The sequence below is a fragment of the Schistocerca cancellata genome, chromosome 5, assembly GCF_023864275.1.
Source record: "Schistocerca cancellata isolate TAMUIC-IGC-003103 chromosome 5, iqSchCanc2.1, whole genome shotgun sequence".
Taxonomy (NCBI): domain Eukaryota; kingdom Metazoa; phylum Arthropoda; class Insecta; order Orthoptera; family Acrididae; genus Schistocerca; species Schistocerca cancellata.
This window is the reverse complement of record NC_064630.1, coordinates 390,258,506-390,281,145: the sequence shown is the minus strand read 5'-3', so window position 1 is coordinate 390,281,145 and position 22,640 is coordinate 390,258,506. Positions and strand designations below refer to the sequence as shown.

The 22,640-nt window shown below is 43.3% G+C and overlaps 1 protein-coding gene across 1 annotated transcript in view; it reads right to left on the bottom strand.

The window, feature by feature from the left end:
- Nucleotides 1-22,229, bottom strand: part of LOC126188559 (gustatory and odorant receptor 63a-like) — a 130,201-nt gene extending 107,972 nt beyond the window's left edge. The window contains exons 1-3 of the mRNA XM_049930158.1: nt 22,018-22,229; nt 11,084-11,202; nt 1,846-2,099 (exon numbers count right to left, since the gene is read on the bottom strand). Coding sequence (XP_049786115.1) covers nt 1,846-2,099; nt 11,084-11,202; nt 22,018-22,229 — 585 coding nt within the window. The remainder of the gene's footprint in view (nt 1-1,845; nt 2,100-11,083; nt 11,203-22,017) is intronic.
- Between the last annotated feature and the right edge of the window lie 411 nt (nt 22,230-22,640).

The window sequence follows — 22,640 nt, the reverse complement described above, 5'->3', positions numbered from 1 at the left end:
GAATTGCTCAACACGTGGGGCGTGAGGTCTCCACAGTACATCGATGTTGTCGCCAGTGGTCGGCGGAAGGTGCACGTGCCCGTCGACCTGGGACCGGACCGCAGCGACGCACGGATGCACGCCAAGACCGTAGGATCCTACGCAGTGCCGTAGGTAACCGCACCGCCACTTCCCAGCAAATTAGGGACACTGTTGCTCCTGGGGTATCGGCGAGGACCATTCGCAACCGTCTCCATGAAGCTGGGCTACGGTCCCGCACACCGTTAGGCCGTCTTCCGCTCACGCCCCAACATCGTGCAGCCCGCCTCCAGTGGTGTCACGACAGGCGTGAATGGAGGGACGACGTGTCGTCTTCAGCGATGAGAGTCGCTTCTGCCTTGGTGCCAATGATGGTCGTATGCGTGTTTGGCGCCGTGCAGGTGAGCGCCACAATCAGGACTGCATACGACCGAGGCACACAGGGCCAACACCCGGCATCATGGTGTGGGGAGCGATCTCCTACACTGGCCGTACACCACTGGTGATCGTCGAGGGGACACTGAATAGTGCACGGTACATCCAAACCGTCATCGAACCCATCGTTCTACCATTCCTAGACCGGCAAGGGAACTTGCTGTTCCAACAGGACAATGCACGCCCGCATGTACCCCATGCCACCCAACGTGCTCTAGAAGGTGTAAGTCAACTACCCTGGCCAGCAAGATCTCCGGATCTGTCCCCCATTGAGCATGTTTGGGACTGGATGAAGCGTCGTCTCACGCGGTCTGCACGTCCAGCACGAACGCTGGTCCAACTGAGGCGCCAGGTGGAAATGGCATGGCAAGCCGTTCCACAGGACTACATCCAGCATCTCTACGATCGTCTCCATGGGAGAATAGCAGCCTGCATTGCTGCGAAAGGTGGATGTACACTGTACTAGTGCCGACATTGTGCATGTTCTGTTGCCTGTGTCTATGTGCCTGTGGTTCTGTCAGTGTGATCATGTGATGTATCTGACCCCAGGAATGTGTCAATAAAGTTTCCCCTTCCTGGGACAATGAATTCACGGTGTTCTTATTTCAATTTCCAGGAGTGTAGTTCAAGTGAAGATTAAATACTGTTTTGAAATAGAAATACTATGTATTTCTGAACATGGCAGCTACGTACTGCTTGACCTGTTTTATTGTAATGGCTGCTAAAATACTGCACTGTGATTGGCTGTTTCGTGGTAAGATATAGCAATGTGGTGGGAAGCGAGGGGCGTGACTTACCGCCATCGTAGATTATGACGTTACCGATACAACGGTATGATTTGTCAAAAGATAGATAAAGGGGGAGTGGCTTGTCACACGATGGATGAGAGGCCATAGCTTGCAGTCATCTTAGATTTTTTAATTTTCTAACACTGTCAGAAAATGCAGCGCTGCGACAGCAGTGCCAACTAGCTGTGGAAATTTGAACTATGGACCATAATATACACAGCCATACCACAGTTACCGTTTCTTCCCATTACATTCGCGGATCAAATGCAGGAAGAATGGTGAAATACTTCAGTGAGTGCTGTAATAAGTCTAATTTTATATTTGACATCCTTAAGGAAGCAGTACATTTCGAAATTTGGCATCTGTACGTATTCGTATCAAACATTTTCCAGTAGAGAAAAAGGCATTGTACTTCTGTCAGGTGTTAGCTGATTCATAAGATCTGTAGGTAGACATCTTATATAGCAGTCCAGATTTCAGGATTTTTTTTTCAATTGTAACCATTCTTTTTCACATTTCGTAAATAACCAAGGTGCAACAAGCTTAATTTCAGTGATACACGGCGAACAAGCTCACACAAGACACACCAGAAAAGAAGAAGTACCTGAAATTCCACCCAGCTCTTCAAAAGCGCGACTACCTTCTTCGTCTCGAACCAGTAGCACGGGTGCAAGAATAAGCTCGGCACGAGGGACACAAGGAAGGCCGTTATGTAAATGCTGCCGTCATCATTGTCTCGGTACCTCTGTAGGTGCGCGATCACGTAGCCAGCTACAGAGATCGCCAAGCCAGACACCACCAGGTAACACATCATCGAGTACACGAAGATGCCAGAAGTTGGTCGGAACGAAGGGTTCGCTGTGAGTACAGAAAGTACATGTGTGATTATTCTCCTGTGTCTCAGAGTGTGTCACCTCTCGCTTACAATGGTTGAAAAATGACTTTTTTAAAATTTCATCTGTATGAGGGAGAGTCATAAAGTTCATATTACACCATAATATTTTTTAATTTATTACAACAACAACAGCAAATTTATAATTACATCATTTTACAATACATTTGCCCCTTTTTTCATATCCTCGAGAAAAGTTTTGTTCTGTTGAACAGTAAGTCACGTATTTGCCGCTTCCTTCACCTCTTCATCGGAAGTTAACCGATGGCCTCTTAAATCATCTTTAAATGGACAAAAAAGATAAAAAATAAAAAAAAGTCTCTTCTGCAGGATCAGAACTGAATACAGCTTGTCCCAACATCTCGAACTGTATATTCTGAAGAGTTTGGACGGTATAGGCGGCGATATGTGGACGCGCATTGTTCAAAATGGTTCAAATGGCTCTGAGCACTATGAGACTTAACTTCTGAGGTCATCAGTCCCCTAGCACTAAGAACAACTTAAACCTAACCAACCTAAGGAGATCGAAGGCTTCAACTCTTTTCAAAGCATATCACTGTAAAGTTGGCGCTTTATTGTTGACACATCTCCAGGAAATGTTCTAGAATTGTCCCTGATGCATCATTCATTTCTGTTTTTTTTTCACTTCATTGTCACTCGTCGGTTATTCAAAATAAGGTCACGGACGTGCTCAGTGTTGCTATCAATAGCGGATGTGACTGGACATCTGCCTCTTTCCTGGTCCTGCACGCTTTTGAACTCTTCAGCCCACTGGTAAACACTTCGCCATAATCAAGTATTTTTCCCGTGTTGTGCTGAAAGTCTTCTGTGTATTTCAGTTCCTGGTATACCTACAGACCTAATAAAAGCGAGTTACAGAACGCTGTTCTTCATTGTGCAAATGGAGAGTGGCGCAGCCACGTTTGCTTCGCAAGAGTGTAAAGCACGGGGGTGACACTCTTACAATGAATACAGTAAGTTCTGGTAACACCTCCTTGGTACCCTGCCACGCCACTTGGAGCGCTGCAAGTTTACCAATCCATCATCTCGCTTTCTTATTGGCTGATTTTTAGTATTCCATATTCGTTTTCATTTCACAGCTAAAAGAAGTTGGTTTCATCACAGAGTGCTTCTGATTGCGACTTCTCGTGTGTATTGCATTCTTTGAAATACGTTGTACATATGTTGTCCGTATTCGGATTGCGCTCCTCTCGTATCCGTAGTATTGGGTGGAGTAAATGTTCCCAAATTTGCTTTTGTTTCATATAAAACAGAAGCCCCCCCCCCCCATGAACCATGGACCTGGCCGTTGGTGGGGAGGCTTGCGTGCCTCAGCGATACAGATAGCCGTACGTAGGTACAACCACAACGGAGGGGTATCTGTTGAGAGGCCAGACAAACATGTGGTTCCTGAAGAGGGGCAGCAGCCTTTTCAGTAGTTGCAAGGGCAACAGTCTGGATGATTGACTGATCTGGCCTTGTAACAATAACCAAAACGGCCTTGCTGTGCTGGTACTGCGAACGGCTGAAAGCAAGGGGAAACTACGGCCGTAATTTTTCCCGAGGGCATGCAGCTTTACTGTATGATTAAATGATGATGGCGTCCTCTTGGGTAAAATATTCCGGAGGTAAAATAGTCCCCCATTCGGATCTCCGGGCGGGGACTACTCAAGAGGATGTCGTTATCAGGAGAAAGAAAACTGGCGTTCTATGGATCGGAGCGTGGAATGTCAGATCCCTTAATCGGGCAGGTAGGTTAGAAAATTTAAAAAGGGAAATGGATAGGTTAAAGTTAGATATAGTGGGAATTAGTGAAGTTCGGCGGCAGGAGGAACAAGACTTCTGGTCAGGTGACTACAGGGTTATAAACACAAAGTCAAATAGGGGTAATGCAGGAGTAGCTTTAATAATGAATAGGAAAATAGGAATGCGGGTAAGCTACTACAAACAGCATAGTGAACGCATTATTGTGGCCAATATAGATACGAAGCCCACACCTACTACAGTAGTACAAGTTTATATGCCAACTAGCTCTGCAGATGACGAAGAAATTGAAGAAATGTATGATGAAATAAAAGAAATTATTCAGGTAGTGAAGGGGGACGAAAATTTAATAGTCGTGGGTGACTGGAATTCGAGTGTAGGAAAAGGGAGAGAAGGAAACATAGTAGGTGAATATGGGTTGGGGCTAAGAAATGAAGGAGGAAGCCGCCTGGTAGAATTTTGCACAGAGCATAACTTAATCATAGCTAACACTTGGTCTAAGAATCATGATAGAAGGTTTTATACATGGAAGAACCCTGGAGATACTAAAAGGTATCAGATTGATTATATAATGGTAAGACAGATATTTAGGAACCAGGTTTTAAATTGTAAGACATTTCCAGGGGCAGATGTGGACTCTGACCACAATCTATTGGTTATGGACTGTAGATTGAAACTGAAGAAACTGCAAAAAGGTGGGAATTCAAGGAGATGGGACCTGGATAAACTGAAAGAACCAGAGGTTGTACAGAGTTTCAGGGAGAGCATAAGGGAACAATTGACAGGAACGGGGGAAAGAAATACAGTAGAAGAAGAATGGGTAGCTTTGAGGGATGAAGTAGTGAAGGCAGCAGAGGATCAAGTAGGTAAAAAGACGAGGGCTAGTAGAAATCCTTGGGTAACAGAAGAAATATTGAATTTAATTGACAAAAGGAGAAAATATAAAAATGCAGTAAATGATGCAGGCAAAAAGGAATAAAAAACGTCTCAAAAATGAGATCGACAGTAAGTGCAAAATGGCTAAGCAGGGATGGCTAGAGAACAAATGTAATGATGTAGAGGCTTATCTCACTAGGGGTAAGATAGATACTGCCTACAGGAAAATTAAAGAGACCTTTGGAGATAAAAGAACCACTTGTATGAACATCAAGAGTTCAGATGGAAACCCAGTTCTAAGGAAAGAAGGGAAAGCAGAAAGGTGGAAGGAGTATATAGAGGGTCTATACAAGGGCGATGTACTTGAGGACAATATTATGGAAATGGAAGAGGATGTAGATGAAGATGAAATGGGAGATACGATACTGCGTGAAGAGTTTGACAGAGCACTGAAAGACCTGAGTCGAAACAAGGCCCCTGGAGTAGACAACATTCCATTGGAACTACTGACGGCCTTGGGAGAGCCAGTCCTGACAAAACTCTACCATCTGGTGAGCAAGATGTATGAAACAGGCGGAATTCCCTCAGACTTCAAGAAGAATATAATAATTCCAATCCCAAAGAAAGCAGGTGTTGACAGATGTGAAAATTAGCGAACAATCAGTTTAATAAGCCACAGCTGCAAAATAGTAACACTAATTCTTTACAGACGAATGGAAAAATTAGTAGAAGCCGACCTCGGGGAAGATCAGTTTGGATTCCGTAGAAATACTGGAACACGTGAGGCAATACTGACCTTACGACTTATCTTAGAAGAAAGATTAAGGAAAGGCAAACCTACGTTTCTAGCATTTGTAGACTTAAAGAAAGCTTTTGACATTGTTGATTGGAATACTCTCTTTCAAATTCTGAAGGTGGCAGGGGTAAAATACAGGGAGCGAAAGGCTATTTACAATTTGTGCAGAAACCAGATGGCAGTTATAAAAGTCGAGGGACATGAAATGGAAGCAGTGGTTGGGAAGGGAGTAAGACAGGGTTGTAGCCTCACCCCGATGTTATTCAATCTGTATATTGAGCAAGCAGTAAAGGAAACAAAAGAAAAATTCGGAGTAGGTATTAAAATCCATGGAGAAGAAATAAAAACTTTGAGGTTCGCCGATGACATTGTAATTCTGTCAGAGACAGCAAAGGACTTGGAAGAGCAGTTGAACGGAATGGATGGTGTCTTGAAGGGAGGATATAAGATGAACATCAACAAAAGCAAAACGAGGATAATGGAATGTAGTCGAATTAATTCGGGTGATGTTGAGGGTAGTAGATTAGGAAATGAGACACTTAAAGTAGTAAAGGAGTTTTGCTGTTTGGGGAGCAAAATAACTGATGATGGTCGAAGTAGAGAGGATATAAAATGTAGACTGGCAATGGCAAGGAAAGCGTTTCTGAAGAAGAGAAATTTGTTAACATCGAGTATAGATTAAGTGTCAGGAAGTCATTTCTGAAAGTATTTGTATGGAGTGTAGCCATGTATGGAAGTGAAACATGGACGGTAAATAGTTTGGACAAGAAGAGAGTAGAAGCTTTCGAAATGTGGTGCTACAGAAGAATGCTGAAGATTATATGGGTAGATCACATAACTAATGAGGAAGTACTGAATAGGATTGGGGAGAAGAGAAGTTTGTGGCACAACTTGACCAGAAGAAGGGATCGTTTGGTAGGACATGTTCTGAGGCATCAAGGGATCACCAATTTAGTATTGGAGGGCAGCGTGGAGGGTAACAATCGTAGGGTTAGACCAAGAGATGAATACACTAAGCAGATTCAGAAGGATGTAGGTTGCAGTAGGTACTGGGAGATGAAGAAGCTTGCACAAGATAGAGTAGCATGGAGAGCTGCATCAAACCAGTCTCAGGACTGAAGACCACAACAACAGCAACAAAACAGAAGCTGCTTTCATTGCATGCTGATCTGTGACTTACACATATCTGTTATTCCTTACGAATTGAGTGTTAACTACTCGAATTAAATGCGTTGTAACTATACTGCTCGTAAGCTACGTTAAATTTGTTTCCATCTGTTTTTCGTACTTGCTCGCATTTAACGTAGAACTCTGTGTTAGCAGGATTTCGCTGTATTGGTATTTCTCTTTATTATACGTTGCCACGGAATCAGTAAGTAATTCTGCTTCGAATGGTGTTGATCCTCGCCTCTGAATACCATGCATTTCACAATGTCTTGTAGAGTATGGATGTAGATGCAGATGTAGATGAATAGGTCCTATCCTTTTTAGTCTTGGTGACTAGAGCAGTCTTCCTTCCAAATGATAAAAATGCGACGGTAGCTATGACTCTACAAACAGTGCGTTTTAACAGAAATCAATGAGAATTTCGGTGGCCTCCAGTAAATGCGAGAGAACGAAAAACGGATGAAAAAAAAGTAGAATGCGCGCAACGTACTTAACACTATGCCGTCCGGTGACACCACAGTGGTGTCGTGTGCATAGTGTCGCGCAGTGGCCGGCGACAGCACTTTAGTGTCTTTTGCATTCTGTTGGTGTTTTGTTTAGGTAACAATAAGGTACACACGTTATTAAGTATGTGCCCTCTCACCATGGCAGACGAAAAAGACGATACGATTATTTACGATGAATGCGCGGACGTCTAGTCTGACGTTTCGGACGACGTGGCCGAGTGGGAAGAAGACATTGAATGCCAAAAATATGAAAGTGAAGCAGAATCGTTGGCAGGTAGTGAAATACTTCCGAGAAGAATTCGGCGAACGCTACGGTTGCCAACTGATTTGGCTGAATCAGACGAAGAAGACAGTGCACAGTGGTCAGACTTTGATTTACCGAGAACCAGTAACAAATTTGAAGGATCTCCCGATCAAAACATATTTCCCAAAGATACACAGAGCGTCGAAGATATCGTAAAATTGTATATTGGGAACGAAACCAACAAATACTACAGTCAAAATTCCAGTGGAAGAAACTGGATTAAAAAAATTCCAAATTTGTCGACGTTACGGGTCACGAACTTAGAAAATGGATTGGGCTTTCTGTCCTTATGGGAAATGTAAAAAAAGCAAGGATCGATGATTATTGGTCAACGAATCCGTTTATACACACAGATATTTCGCAAAACGATGTCCCGCAACCGATTCAGACAAATATTATCATTTTTACATTTTTTTCCGACAACAATAAACCGGATAATGCCGACCGGCTTTTCACAGTACAATTCGTAATTGATTATTTTTCCAAAAAGTTTAAGGAAACCTTTAAACCAAGTCAAGATATCTCAATTGATGAAGGAATGATACCGTGGCGTGGACGGTTAAATTTTAAAGTTTATAATCCGTCGAAAGCTACGAAATGTGGCATACTCATTCGGATGCTGTGTGATTAGAGTACGGGATTTCCTCATTCAAGACATACAGCGGCGCTGGACAGCCTTTAGCAAAAACAGTGATGGAACTATTGACACCTTCTTATGGAAACTGGCATCGCCTCTACGTGATAATTATTATAACAGTGTAGAACTTGGAGAGAAGTTACGTGAAAGAAAATTCGAGTTTGTGGAACGATACGGCGAAATATAGGATTTCCGGAAAAATTATTGCGCACAAAAGTCAATGTGTTTGAAGCTTGTCATCAACGGAAAGGTGAAGTACTCGCACAGGTATGGAGAGCTTCGAAAACTAAAACGATACGAATGATCTCTACAATACATAATGCCACTTTGGCTGACACTAAAAAATATGAAGAAAAACCAATTACACAATAAAATAACCTGAAAGTTTATTAGACTACAACAAATACATGAAAGGAGTGGATCGGGTGGACAAATATTTGAGTCATTACCTATAGAAAGAAAAACTACAAAATGGTCAAAAAAGGTTTGCGTGTACCTCTCTAATTGAGCATTAATTAATGCGTTCCGTTCATGGCAATATTTCAATACAGACCACAAGAGTCTTCTGTTTCACGACTTTTTATTGAAAGTGTCTGATTCGTGGATAAAAGACCATGTGCTTGCTTCTCAAAAATGGTTCAAATGGCTCTGAGCACTATGGGACTCAACTGCTGAGGTCATTAGTCCCCTAGAACTTAGAACTAGTTAAACCTAACTAACCTAAGGACATCACACACATCCATGCCCGAGGCAGGATTCGAACCTGCGACCGTAGCGGTCTCGCGGTTCCAGACTGCAGCGCCAGAACCGCGCGGCCACTTCGGCCGGCACTTGCTTCTCAGCAAAACATGTGGGTTGCCACTACATCGCGTACGTGTTATCATGATCCGGTTGACAGACTTTCCGGTCACATAAAGGAACACCAGCTAATACTTATTTCCGAAACGAATGAACGAAAACGAAAGAACTGCCATGTATGTTCAAAAAACAAAAAAAGGAGAACAACAAACTTAATGTGCAAGTCTTGTGGAGTTGCGTTACATCTTGGAGACTGTTTTGCTGCATATAATACGAAAAAGAAGTACTAAGTACCAAAGACAATGCAAATACTCAAATAAATGAAACAAATTTTGTATTTATTTACGCATGCATGCCTTCGAAATTTTATGAGAGTAGTGGAACAGGGTTGTCAACTTATGAGAAGTAACGACGAGATTAGCATAACTTAAAAATTTTACAGTCTCCCGATAGTGTCAAGAACGGCCGGCGACAAACAAAGTAATCCGAATTAGCGCTGCCGTCGCCAGGCGAATACGAGACGTGCGAACGGCAAAGTGTTAACAGGGCATTTAAGTCGAGCAGCTCACAGACTCGGAAACAGTCCACAGAATACCATGTGACGAAATCAGTTTCTATCTCATATGAAACAAAAACACAAATGGGATCATTTAACCCACTCAGTATTACGGATGATCAAAAATCAAGCAGAATACGAGCAACGCATTTACATTGGAATTCGAAGAGTGCAACAGTCGAAATTCCAATATTGGGTTTTACAAATTAATGCACATTACCACCAGGCTCTCAAAGACACCCATAAAATTATCCTAAAATGAAAAAATTATCCTAGTATTTCCAAAAGCAATAATCCTAATTTTCGCACCATATGTCCCGTACTCAGACTTCACTGCGAAGCCACTTGCAGCGCTCCTGTCGTTCTATTTCCACGACGTAACACGGACCTTGCACTTCTGATATTCTAGTGTTCTGTGGTGCAAAGCGGACTGAGGTCACAACGCTGAAACCTGCCCGAAGCAAACAGACCCGTGCCATCTAGCGGCTGACTAGCGCTTACGTAGTACTGTCAACATAAAGACGATTAGGATGTAACTCCAGGTACTGAACTACCCTCGTAATAAATTTCCCGGCAAAAATCTCCGGTTTAGCGACTGTCTTTCTCCACATATTAACCACTCAAAGTACCATGTTATTAAAGTGATGTGCCTGTGAAGCATCATATACACCGGAGTGAATGAAAACGAAGATAAGCGAACCAGCATTCCCAGATAATTCTTCAGCCTTCACTACAATTCGCTTGTACTCGAGAACAAGCCTTTACGCTGGAGGGAACAGAAGAACATACGAGGGAACGAGTGTTGCTTGTCGGCTTTAGGAACGATGTGTTTTCGTTTTCCTGGCGCTAACAACCACCACACACGTTATACTCGTTACAACACTAGTCACAGGTACGACGAAAAACTGTGGTATTCAGACAGAATTAATTTGCATGGCAAGCGCGTTGGTTTTGACGATGCAAGCAGTATAGTGTAGGAAAAGCACTTGCACGCAAGTGTGAAGCACCGAATTGCAGCTACGCCCCTCCTTACCATTATTCCAAAACTTTCTGGGTTGAAGCTTTTCGCCAGTTTCTCATTACAATTACTAACAACTGACGAGCAACATAATGACAAGAAAGGCTAGCATTTGGACTTTGGTTATTAGGAACTGTGTACGTTTACTCAACTGTTACGCATTTGAATAGCTGCTGTATTTCAGTCAGTTTGTGATTTCTGCAGTGACGTATGCAAAGCACTTGTAGGCTTTTATTGAAGTGCGCATAAGGAAAGATAACTGCAGTAAAGTAGGAGCAATGGATGTGAATATACACACAATTTAATCACATAAAATAAAGTTTGTGAGCCATGCTGCAGCTCGCGTTAGTGCTGTTTGTAGGTTTCCGTCCTCTGTTGGAGGCCAGACAATATCGTTTAGTTGGCATGATTGCAAGAGAGCTTTCTATGTTTGCACTAAAATAAATCAGTATAGTAGGAAAAAAGCAGCACTTCATTCAGCTAGCAAAAGCAAGGAGAAAATAGAGTAAGGTCAGGCAGCGGCAATACCTGTATCCATGCCTTCTATGGGCAGCAGACCCAACGCCCTCATCAGAGTGAAGGAAGGTTTGAGGTCGGTCGCTAAGGCCCCCGGCGTGAAAGCTTTCTTCTTCTGTGGTCTCGCACCGCTGCAGTGCACGATATCCGTTACCTGTGAGTGTGGGGCCCATGCTATGGCTCTCATCCTGCTCGCAGTGGTCTACCACGTCTCCTGTTGATTCACTGCAACAGATATTTATGTCATCATCTGCTAACTTTAATGAGGTAGATTCCTGTTCAGGTAGCTCATTTTGTAAGATACCTCCCAGTCGAAGTGGTTTGAGTCCTAGCTCTAGTGTGGAATGCAGATTTAATTTGTCAGAAAATTTCATTATTGCGGACATGTTTCTATAGCAACTCTGATTCTAGAAGCAGTCCCAGTCTACATGTGACCTGCTCTTCTCCAAAGACATCTTCCCAAGTGTTATAGTCCAAAGGTCGTTTTCTACACTACTGACCATTAAAATTGCTACACCACAAACATGACGTGCTACAGACGCGAAATTTAACTGACAGGAAGAAGATGCTGTGATATTCAAATGATTAGCTTTTCAGAACATTCACACAAGGTTGGCGCCGGTGGCGACACCTATAACGTGCTGACATGAGGAAAGTTTCCAACCGATTTCTCATACACAAACAGCAATTGACCGGCGTTGCCTGGTGAAACGTTGTTGTGATGCCTCGTGTAAGGAGGAGAAATGCGTACCATCACGTTTTCGACTTTGATAAAGGTCGGATTGTAGCCTATCGCGATTGCGGTTTATCGTATCGCGACATTGCTGCTCGCGTTGGTCGAGATCTAATGACTGTTAGCTGAATACAGAATCGGTTGGTTCAGGAGGGTTATACGGAACGCCGTGCTGGATCCCAACGGTCTTGTGTCACTAGCAGTCGAGATGACAGGCATCTTATCCGCATGGCTGTAACGGATCGTGCAGTCACGTCTCGATCCCTGAGTCAGCAGATGGGGACGTTTGCAAGACAACAAACATCTGCACGAACTGTTCGACGACGCTTGCAGCTGCGTGGACTATCAGCTCGGAGACCATGGCTGCGGTTACCCTTGACGCTGAACCACAGACAGGAGTGCCTGTGATGGTGTACTCAACGACGAACCTGGGTGCGCGAATGGCATAACGTCATTTTTTCAGATGAATCCAGGTTCTGTTTACAGCATCATGATGGTCGCATCCATGTTTGGCGACATCGCGGTGAACGCACATTGGAAGTGTGTATTCGTCATCGCCATACTAGCGTATCACCCGGAGTGATGGTATGGGGTGCCATTGGTTACACGTCTCGGTCACCTGTTGTTCGCATTGACGGCACTTTGAACAGCGGACGCTACAGTTCAGATGTGATACGACCCGTGGCTCTACCCTTCATTCGATCCCTGCGAAACCCTACATTTCAGCAGGATAACGCACGACTGCATGTTGCAGGTCCTGTTCGGGCCTTTCTGGATACAGAAAATGTTCGACTGCTGCCCTGGCCAGCACATTCTCCAGATCTCTCACCAATTGAAAACGTCTGGTCAATGATGGCCGGGCAACTGGCTCGTCACAATAACCCAGTCACTATTCTTGAACTGTGGTATCGTGTTGAAGCTGCATGGGCAGCTGTACCTGTACACGCCATCCAAGCTCTGTTTGATTCAATGCCCAGGTGTATCAAGGCCGTTATTAGGGCCAAAGGTGGTTGTTCTGAGTCCTGATTTCTCAGTATCTATGCACCCAAATTGCGTAAAAATGTAATCACATGTCAGTTCTAGTATAATATATTTGTCCAATGAATTCCCGTATATCATCTGCATTTCTTCTTGCTGTAGCAATTTTAATGGCCAGTAGTGAATGTCTGGTAAAGTTCTATGAAATGGCAGAGCATTTTATCACAGAGCATCGTTATTGAAATGCCCGATGCTCACAGCTGTTGTAGACAGAGCTGGAATCAAATCCATCAGCCAATTAACTGTTGGCAACGATATGAAGCGGTCATTGTAGCAGCTGCTTCAGGGACGAGGAGAAAAAAAAGTCTTTACAGCCGTTACAATCATTTGAAGGGTTGCGTTAGCAATGAAGACCATTTACCTTTAGATTAGTGGTTTGATCATGGCCTTATAAGCACTAGACCGAAATGTATTCAGTCACCTTTCTCCCTTCCAGTAACGCATCTCAAACAATTCGACAAAATCTGCCTGGATATTGTTCTTCGAATGTTTCCCACCCTTTCTTAAAAAGATTTCATTAATATGTTTTATCTGCGTTATTGTATACAGAAAGTATCTAACTGAATTTAAATAATAGAACGACTTACCTTTTTACTAAGGAAGACTCCAATTACTGTCTCTCAACATAGGATAGCGCAAGTCCAACCTCTCTCTGAGAGCTAAACCGTTGCCATCTTGATAACTGTATCGGCCAACCACCTAAACCTGATAAACTTTCGTTAAAGCAGCCCAGTACTTGCTTTAAAGTAAGCGGCTAGGAAATTACTAGCGGTAACTTGAAACATGCCGGCAGCACAGACAAAGGTACAGCATTAAATGCCACCTCACACGCGACTCGCAAAGATGATAAAAGCTGCTTTAATTCGATAAATAGTAGGGTTTATACAGTGGTGATTATCATTGCGTGCTCTGTGCTTGTCCCTAACTTCGTTGGCTAATCTGATATGCGCCATCAACCCTGTACTGCATTGCGTGAGAGCCGTCGTGAAGTAGCCGTATCAGATCAACGAAGCTACGTCGTCACAGAGACACTTGAACACCCTTTGCTATAGAATGTGAAGTATGTGTGCTTTCTGAATATTCAAACCAGTTTTCAGCGGAAATTTGTTCCTCTCGTCCTGCAGTAGTACCAGCAGTAACTACTCTATGCCAGAGAGCAAAAAGGAATTAACACATAAATGAAGTGGACTAACGTAGAAAATTTATTCAGCGCTCCAGTACAGGTAAATCGAGCGAGCTACTATTTGATGTTCACATATACAGGATGGTCCATTGATCGTGACCGCGCCAAGTACCTCATGAAATAAGCGTCAAACGAAAAAACTACAAAGAACGAAACTTGTCTAGCTTGAAGGGGGAAACCAGATGGCGCTATGGTTGGCCCGCTAGATGGCGCTGCCATAGGTCAAACGGATATCAACTGCGTTTTTTTTTAGATAGGAATCCCCATTTTTTATTACATATTCGTGTAGTACGTAAAGAAATATGAATGTTTTAGTTGGACCATCTTTTCGCTTTGTAATAGATGGCGCTGTAATAGTCGCAAACTCGGACTGAGCGTCTGGAAGAGATGAACACACCGGTCTACATACGTAGAAACACTTTGCGTTGCCACATGGCTCGTAATATTGTCAGTATCATTCCTTTTTCCGACTCAAAATGGCCCACAATTTTAGACGAACACTTGGTAACAGGTAGGTTTTTAAAATAAAATACAGAACGTAGGTATGTTTGAACATTTTATTTCGGTTGTTCCAATGTGACTTATGTACCTATGGGAATTTATCATTTCTGAGAACGCATGCTGTTACACCGTGATTACCTGTAAATACCACATTAATGCAATAAATGCTCAAAATGATGTCCGTCAACCTCAATGCATTTGGCAATACGTGTAGTTCGCCTTCCGTAATGTTCGCACACGCACTGATAATGCGCTGGCGCACGTTATCAGGCGTTGTCGGTGGACCACGATAGCAAACATCCTTCAACTTTCCCCACAGACAGGAATCCGGGGACGTCAGATCCGGTGAACGTGCGGGCCATGGTATGGTGCTTCGACGACCGATCCACCTGTCATGAAATATGCTATTCAATACCGCTTCAACCGCTCGCGAGCTTTGTGCCGGACATGCATCATGTTGGAAGTACATCCCGCCATTCTGTCATGCAGTGGAACATCTTGTAGTAACATCGGTAGAACATTACGTAGAAAATCAGCATACACTGCACCATTTAGATTGCCATCGATAAAATGGGGGCCAATTATCCTTCCTCCCATAATGCCGTACCATACATTAACCCGCCAAGGTCGCTGATGTTCCACCTGTCGCAGCGATCGTGGATTTTCCGTTGCCCAATAGTGCATATTATGCCGGTTTACGTTACCGCTGTTGGTGAATGACGCTTCGTCGCTAAATAGAACGCGTGAAAGAATCTGTCATCGTCCCGTAATTTCTCTTGTGCCCAGTGGCAGAACTGTCCACGACGTTCAAAGTCGTTGCCATGCAATGCCTGGTGCATAGAAATATGGTACGGGTGCAGTCGATGTTGATGTAACATTCTCAACAACGATGTTTTTGAGATTCCCGACTCTCGCGCAATTTCTCTGCTACTGGTGTGCGGATTAGCCACGACAGCAGCTAAAACACCTACTTGGGCATAATCATTTGTTGCAGGTCATGGTTGACGTTTCACATGTGGCTGAACACTTCCTGTTTCCTTAAATAACGTAACTATCCGGCGAACGGTCTGGACACTTGGATGATTTCGTCCAGGATACCGAGGAGCATACATAGCACACGCCCGTTGGGCATTTGGATCACAGTAGCCATACATCAAGACGATATCGACATTTTCCGCAATTGGTAAACGGTCCATTTTAACACGGGTGATGTATCACGAAGCAAATACCATCTGCACTGGCGGAATGTTACGTGATACCACGTAATTATACGTTTGTATTACAGCGCCATCTATCACAAAGCGAAAAAAGTTGTCCAACTAAAACATTCATAATTCTTTGCGTACTACACGAATATGTAATAAAAATGGGGGTTCCTATTTAAAATAACGCATTTGATATCCGTTTGGCCTATGACAGCGCCATCTAGCGGTCCAATCATTGCGCCATCTGATTTCCCCCTTCAAGCTAGACGAGTTTCGTTCTTTGTAGTTTTTTCGTTTGATGCTTATTTCGTGAGATATTTGGCCCGGTCACTATCAATGGACCACCCTACACAGGGTGTTACAAAAAGGTACGGCCAAACTTTCAGGAAACATTCCTCACACACAAATAATGAAAAGGTGTTATGTGGACATGTGTCCGGAAACGCTTAATTTCCATGTTAGAGCTCATTTTAGTTTCTTCCACCTACGCTCATTGTAGCACGTTATAATGATTTCATACGGGATACTCTACCTGTGCTGCTAGAACATGTGCCTTTACAAGTACAACACAACATGTGGTTCTTGCACAATGGAGCTCCTGCACATTTCAGTCGAAGAGTTTGTACGCTTCTCAACAACAGATTCGGTGACCGATGGATTGGTAGAGGCGGAACAATTCCATGGCCTCCACGCTCTCCTGACCTCAAACCTCTTGACTTTCATTTATGGGGGCATTTGAAAGCTCTTGTCTACGCAACCCCGGTACCAAATGTAGAGACTCTTCGTGCTGGTATTGTGGACGGCTGTGGTACAATACGCCATTCTCCAGGACTGCATCAGCGCATCAGGGATTCCATGCGACGGAGGGTGGATGCATGTATCCTCGCTAACGGAGGACATTTTAAACATTTCCTGTAACAAAGAGTTTGAAGTCACGCTGGTACGTTCTGTTGCTGTGTGTTTCCATTCCATGATTAATGTGATTTGAAGAGAAGTAATAAAATGAGCTCTAACATGGAAAATAAGCGTTTCCGGACACATGTCCACATAACATATTTTCTTTCTTTGTGTGTGAGGAATGTTTCCTGAAAGTTTGTCCGTACCTTTTTGTAACACGCTGTATACATAAGGCATCTATCTCACTGAATCGTTTTCTGGTCCTTCTATGACTTTTGTCAAGTTACGCAATGTCATTTACACGTCTAAAATGTGCAAAAATACGTCAGAAACATAAAATAGGCAATGTTTACGTCAACTGTCACTGTATAATTTCTACACACGCATATGTGTCAATATTGGTGCCTAAAACATGTCTGTAGGGTCTCAAATTAAGTGTATTAAGTGTCTCAATGTCATGTCCACATATAAGTTGTTACAAAACACATGTGGCAAAAAACCGACGTCCGAAGTATGTAGTTATCATTTACATTTTTAAGTCTACACTTGGTGTAAGGTACAACAGATCTTCAAATTAAATATTTCAAAGCCTAAATTTTTCAGTGACGCTTGTGAAGTCTCACAATCTTAATTCGATGTCAGCAACACAAAAAATGCCTGTTTATATCAAGTGTCCCAATATCACGAGGGTTGCTGAGAAAGTAAGTTCCGATCGGTCGCGAAATGGTAACCACAGTGAAAACTAGAAACGATTTATTTGCAACAGTTAGGTACACCTTCCACCTACTTCTCTGCATAGTCGCCGCTCCAACTTCGAGTGTTGTCGTTGTGTTGTATCAACTTTCCAATATTCTCGTCATAGAAAGCAGCCGCCTGTGCTTTCGGCCAGTTATCTGCACTGGACTGCAGCTCGTTGTCTGTGGAAAAACTTTGTCTTCATAGCCAGCGGTTCTTGTGATCAGAGATGAGACTCAGGGGGAGCCAATTACGGACTGCATTGTGGGTGATCAAACACTTCTCATCGGAAACGTTGCAGGAGCGTCTTCATTGCTCCTGTAGTGTGTGGCCGAGAATTGATATGAAGAAGGAACTGCTCGACAGTTATGTTATGTGGGCTGCATGACACAGGCGAAATCTCTAACCAGGCCCTCATATTTGGCGAGAGACGCTATTCCCTACGCATTTTTACGTGCTCACTGTTCACTCAAAACTGAAAAGAGCGATGCGACGCGATCGACGGGTATACTAGAGACACTGCCCAACACATCTGTGCAAAGCTTTACTGGATTTTCCCAGTGGTTTCCATTTCGCGACCGATCGGAACTTACTTTCTGTACAACCCTCGTATTTACACACACACACACACACACACACACACCTATCTATGAAAATTGGTGCCTAAAACATCGCTATCGATTTTCAAGGTAAGTATTCCAATGTTACTTGCATTGCTAATAGTTACAAAACACAAGTGAATAAAACATAATATCCTAATCAGATAGAAGACATTCAATTTTTAGACCTACACTTAATGTGACCTTCGAGTCAACTATTTACACGTGCAGATATAAGTTGTTCTACGATGCTTGTCAAGTATCACAATGTTAATTCTATATTTAAAATGTCTGTGAAAATACTTCAGCAACGAACACGCACACACACACACACACACACACACACACACACACACACACACACACACACACACTGCTGTCATCCAAATGCATTACTTGACAATTAAGTTTGAGCAAGATAACTTTTGAAAATATTCAGTACCAGAGTCTATCGTTCAGTAACACCCCGTTGGCTATAAAGTATCTCAGCTTTATATAGACTTGAAACGGGTATGAATGCTTACTATCATACGACTTTAATGTCTATACAATAGCTGCAAAATATTTTCTTGAAATGAGTTGTTGACTGCACATAATTTTGCCGTCTCACTGAATACTAATTTCTTTTTAGTTGAGTTTATAGCCTCCATAAGTTACAAATACGTCATTTAAATCTTCTAAGCATAATACAGATGCTTTTATCGAAAGAGAAGAGCTCGGACATCGTTCAGATCACTTTCTGTTAACGCTTAAGTTCGAAAAATGCTCATTTCTGAAAAATCATTTGTAATTATGTTATTTGACTATATATCTCTGAATTTTTTCCGCAAAAATATTTCTTCAAGTTATGATCTGATAAATCTATTAGGATCATGATGTATAAAATAATTATAATTTCTCTTTTTCTAGCCACCTACAGAGAGATTTCTGGCACTGAACAAGTTTTGATTCACGCCCCAGAGAGGCTATTCTTCACTACTTTTCTTAATACATAACTGCTTTGTGAATGACTTCTTCAAATCAAACAACTTAGAACTTTTTCTGTAGTTAGTATCTTTTAAATAAACTGCTTGCAAGCTTGTGCGCTTTTAATAAAATTTATATAGAAAGAATAATGTTTGCCTTAATAGTAGACTATGTTAGTGAGCTACTGCACTACTCAAGAGACATACGCATCGCAAAAATTGTAGATCCATAGTTTGTCATCCACATCTGATAAGGTATTACAAGAACTGATCCGATATTCAATATTTTTCTTTCACATTTTCTGAACAACAAACTAAAGTTTCTCTTGGAAGTACAATCCAACAACTTCGCCTGGCGCTGACATCTGGCTTTTCTCTTCTACTGACCCATACTGCCACTTGTTGTGTCCGTATTCGTAGATCATCACTGGACAACTGGACCACCTTCTCGGGAACTTGCTCATTCAACAAGAAACAAATAAGAGAAAACAAAATCTTACGGAAGTTATTCAGGAGGCAACATACAATTTAACAGTTAATATTTCTGGCTTACCTGACGTAGCTCTGGCTTACCTGACGTAGCTCAGGCAGGAAAATAAGATGGTGACTCATGTGAAAATTTGAAGCTCTACATCCCACACACGCCCCCCCCCCCCCCGCCCTCCCACACACGCACACACACACAAAATGTGTTACAAAGGTATCTCGCATCTAAAATATCTATCAAAATACATAACGCATGTTGGAATTTCAACTCTGAGACTATACGATTGATGATTTATAGAACAAACTAGACATCACCTGGTGCTTTTACGTCTTTCAGCACTATTTTAGGAGGTAAGAAGATGATGCAACATGTTCTACACTATAAAAATGTAGAATGTGATATTGGCAGGTTAATTTTATTTCAAATTATTTAGGCCTACTCGAGGTTGTGTATAAAAGCAACTTTAAAGGAAGGCTGTGACATTTACCGATTGGAACTATGGTGCCGACGCTCTCTGAAACTGTATTTCCATCCCCAACCATTAAATAATACCAAAAATATGATAATAATGCTTCAACATACGAAAAGCAAGCACACTCAACGTAGTCAGAGACAAAGAAATTGATCTGGCACCATATAGGAATAGAAGAAGGTGTTTCGACGAGGTCTTTATTGCGATCAACTACCCATCATAACCCAACTGTTCCATAATATTTTTAAAAAAGCATACCCCTGGCTTGCATATTGACACTACTGATAAGCAGAACTCGTTGAGTGTCAAAGATTAATATCTGTACCACACTTTGCAAGCACAATGGTCCACCAGATTAAGTATTTCCGTCTTAAAACGTCTGTATCACTCATCTAAATACTTGCAACTGTCTTTTTGCCATTACTGAAATGAATTATAGATTAGTCAAAACATGTAGGTGGATCTTTGTGCCACGCATTAAATTTATCAAAATACACAAAAATTTGTTCTGTGACATCTCAAAACACACATAGGTACTACTGCCTACATAACTTACAGCTTAAAATGCAATTTTAGTTGGAAGTTACCACAGTAAACAATGTTACTCCCACCTCTAAATTTGCCAAAAATCTCGTCTCTGAAACTGGTATCAAAGTCAGTCGGTCCTTACCGTAACCCCATGTTATTATATTAAATTTATCTTGCAATGGAAAATGCTTGTCATCTTCTGCTGATAATGCTAACTTTTTGCTGTTGCAACCGAGGGAGGTGGTGCAGTGGTTAGCACACTGGACTCACTTTCGGGAGGACGACGGTTCAAAAACCCGTCGGGCCATCATGAGTTAGGTTTTCCGTGATTTCCCTAAATCGCTTCAGTCAAATACCGGGATAGTTCCTTCGAAAGTCACGGCTGATTTCCTTCCCCATCCTTTCCTAATGCAAACTTGGGCTCCATCTCTAATGACCTCATTGTCGACGGGACGTTAAACACTAATCTCCACTGCAGAGTGAAAATTCATTCTCGAAATGTCCCCCAGACTGTGGCTAAACCATGTCTCCACAACAGCTTTTCTTCTAGGAGTGCTAGTTCCGCAAGTTCCTCAGGAGAACTTCCTTGAAGTTTGAAGGTAGGAGATGGGAGAATGGAGGAAGGAAGTCTGCCAGAGCGGATCATGAGTCGTGCCTGGGTAGCTCAGTAAGTCAGTTCAGCTTTCGCAGCCGTGCAGTGCGTGCGTACTGTGTGTCTCCGCCTGCGGAACGGGCGGGCTCGTTGTTGTTTACTTTGAAGGCCTTCACTTACGTGTCGCTTGCGTATACTAGACTCTAGAGCATGACAACCCCACACTACGTTTCACCTTCTGTAGGGTCTACACTCGACCAAAGGCTTTGGACGTGGAATGCTTCCTACGTCACGAAGTTTCTACATTTTGGGCATCCATTTGTCCGTTTTAAGCAGCACAGTATACGCCAAAGTCGTCAGTGACCCGGCTTGCGAACGAACACGGACTATGCTTTTATCACTCCGTCGGTAGTCAGCACAGTCACTGTCGACCAAGGAGACTTCTGCATGTACACCACACGACGCTTGGAGCCAACATTCAAGGTGCTGACCCACTCCCGGTCGATTGTATGAACGTCTCATCACTCATTGTCCCTGCGACCGCCTTCACCCGGACCTCCGCGACTCCCTCCTGTCTACCAACATAGAGAGATGGATATGTAAACAACGATGCCGCAAGGGGAGGCGACGTACGGCCTCAGAACGAGACAACTCCCCCCCCCCCCTCCCCAATACTTCAGAACGTGCAAGACGACAAGAGTGACGACAACGCGCTGCCGGATATGGCGGGGCTGGTTCCTACTCTGCTGGCTCGCGCAGGTACATGTGCACCAACGGACTGCTCTGTTACTTCTGTCGCCGAGACGTCCTCCGCTCCTACGGATAAGGTGGAACACATGGACGCCACAACGGTGGCGCCCTGGACGACACGGAATGATGACGTCGACGATGACCCAAACCGTACGCTTGGGACAGACTTACACCCAGACGGAGAGCTAGTTACGCCAACGCCAACGCCAACGCCGTCAGTTGGCGTACGCCACTGCTCTCCGATATCTCGCCCCACCTCACCTCCCGCTGGTGTAGTTCCCCTCCACCACGGGGTTCAACTCCAAATATAGTGAACAGCAACGATTAACAGCATTAGCTCCCGAGCGAAAACTCAACTGCTGCAAGAGGTGATATGGACTTCCCACGCCAGCATCGCAGTACTGCAGGAAGTACACTTCAACACACTTCTGGACGTCGCTGGATATACCACTCATCCCTTCCCTGGCAACCATTTTCGACGTGGCATAACCATCTACTCATATGCTCACGAAATCATCCCAGTAGCTGACATCAAATACGGTTCGTCCACCGGAGGCATGGTGACCACCATCATGGGAACTCGTTAGGCTCCACCCACAGACACGACATAACGTGCTTCTATTTAGAAGGAATCGCCCCTTTATTTCTTGTGGGCTCTGGTCACTATTTGCTTGAGGGGCGATTTTAACTATGCCCTGCACCATAAGGATCAACTGCCCCCTACATGCCAAGAACTGCGCCTTTTCATCTGTGATCTGTTGCTCTGCGATACTTAGGAAGTTCGACATGACGACTCACCTGGACGTACTTACCGGACTAATCCCTCTGTGAGCCACCTTGACGGAATTTACATCTCTCGGCAACTCATATCTGCACTTCAGAAC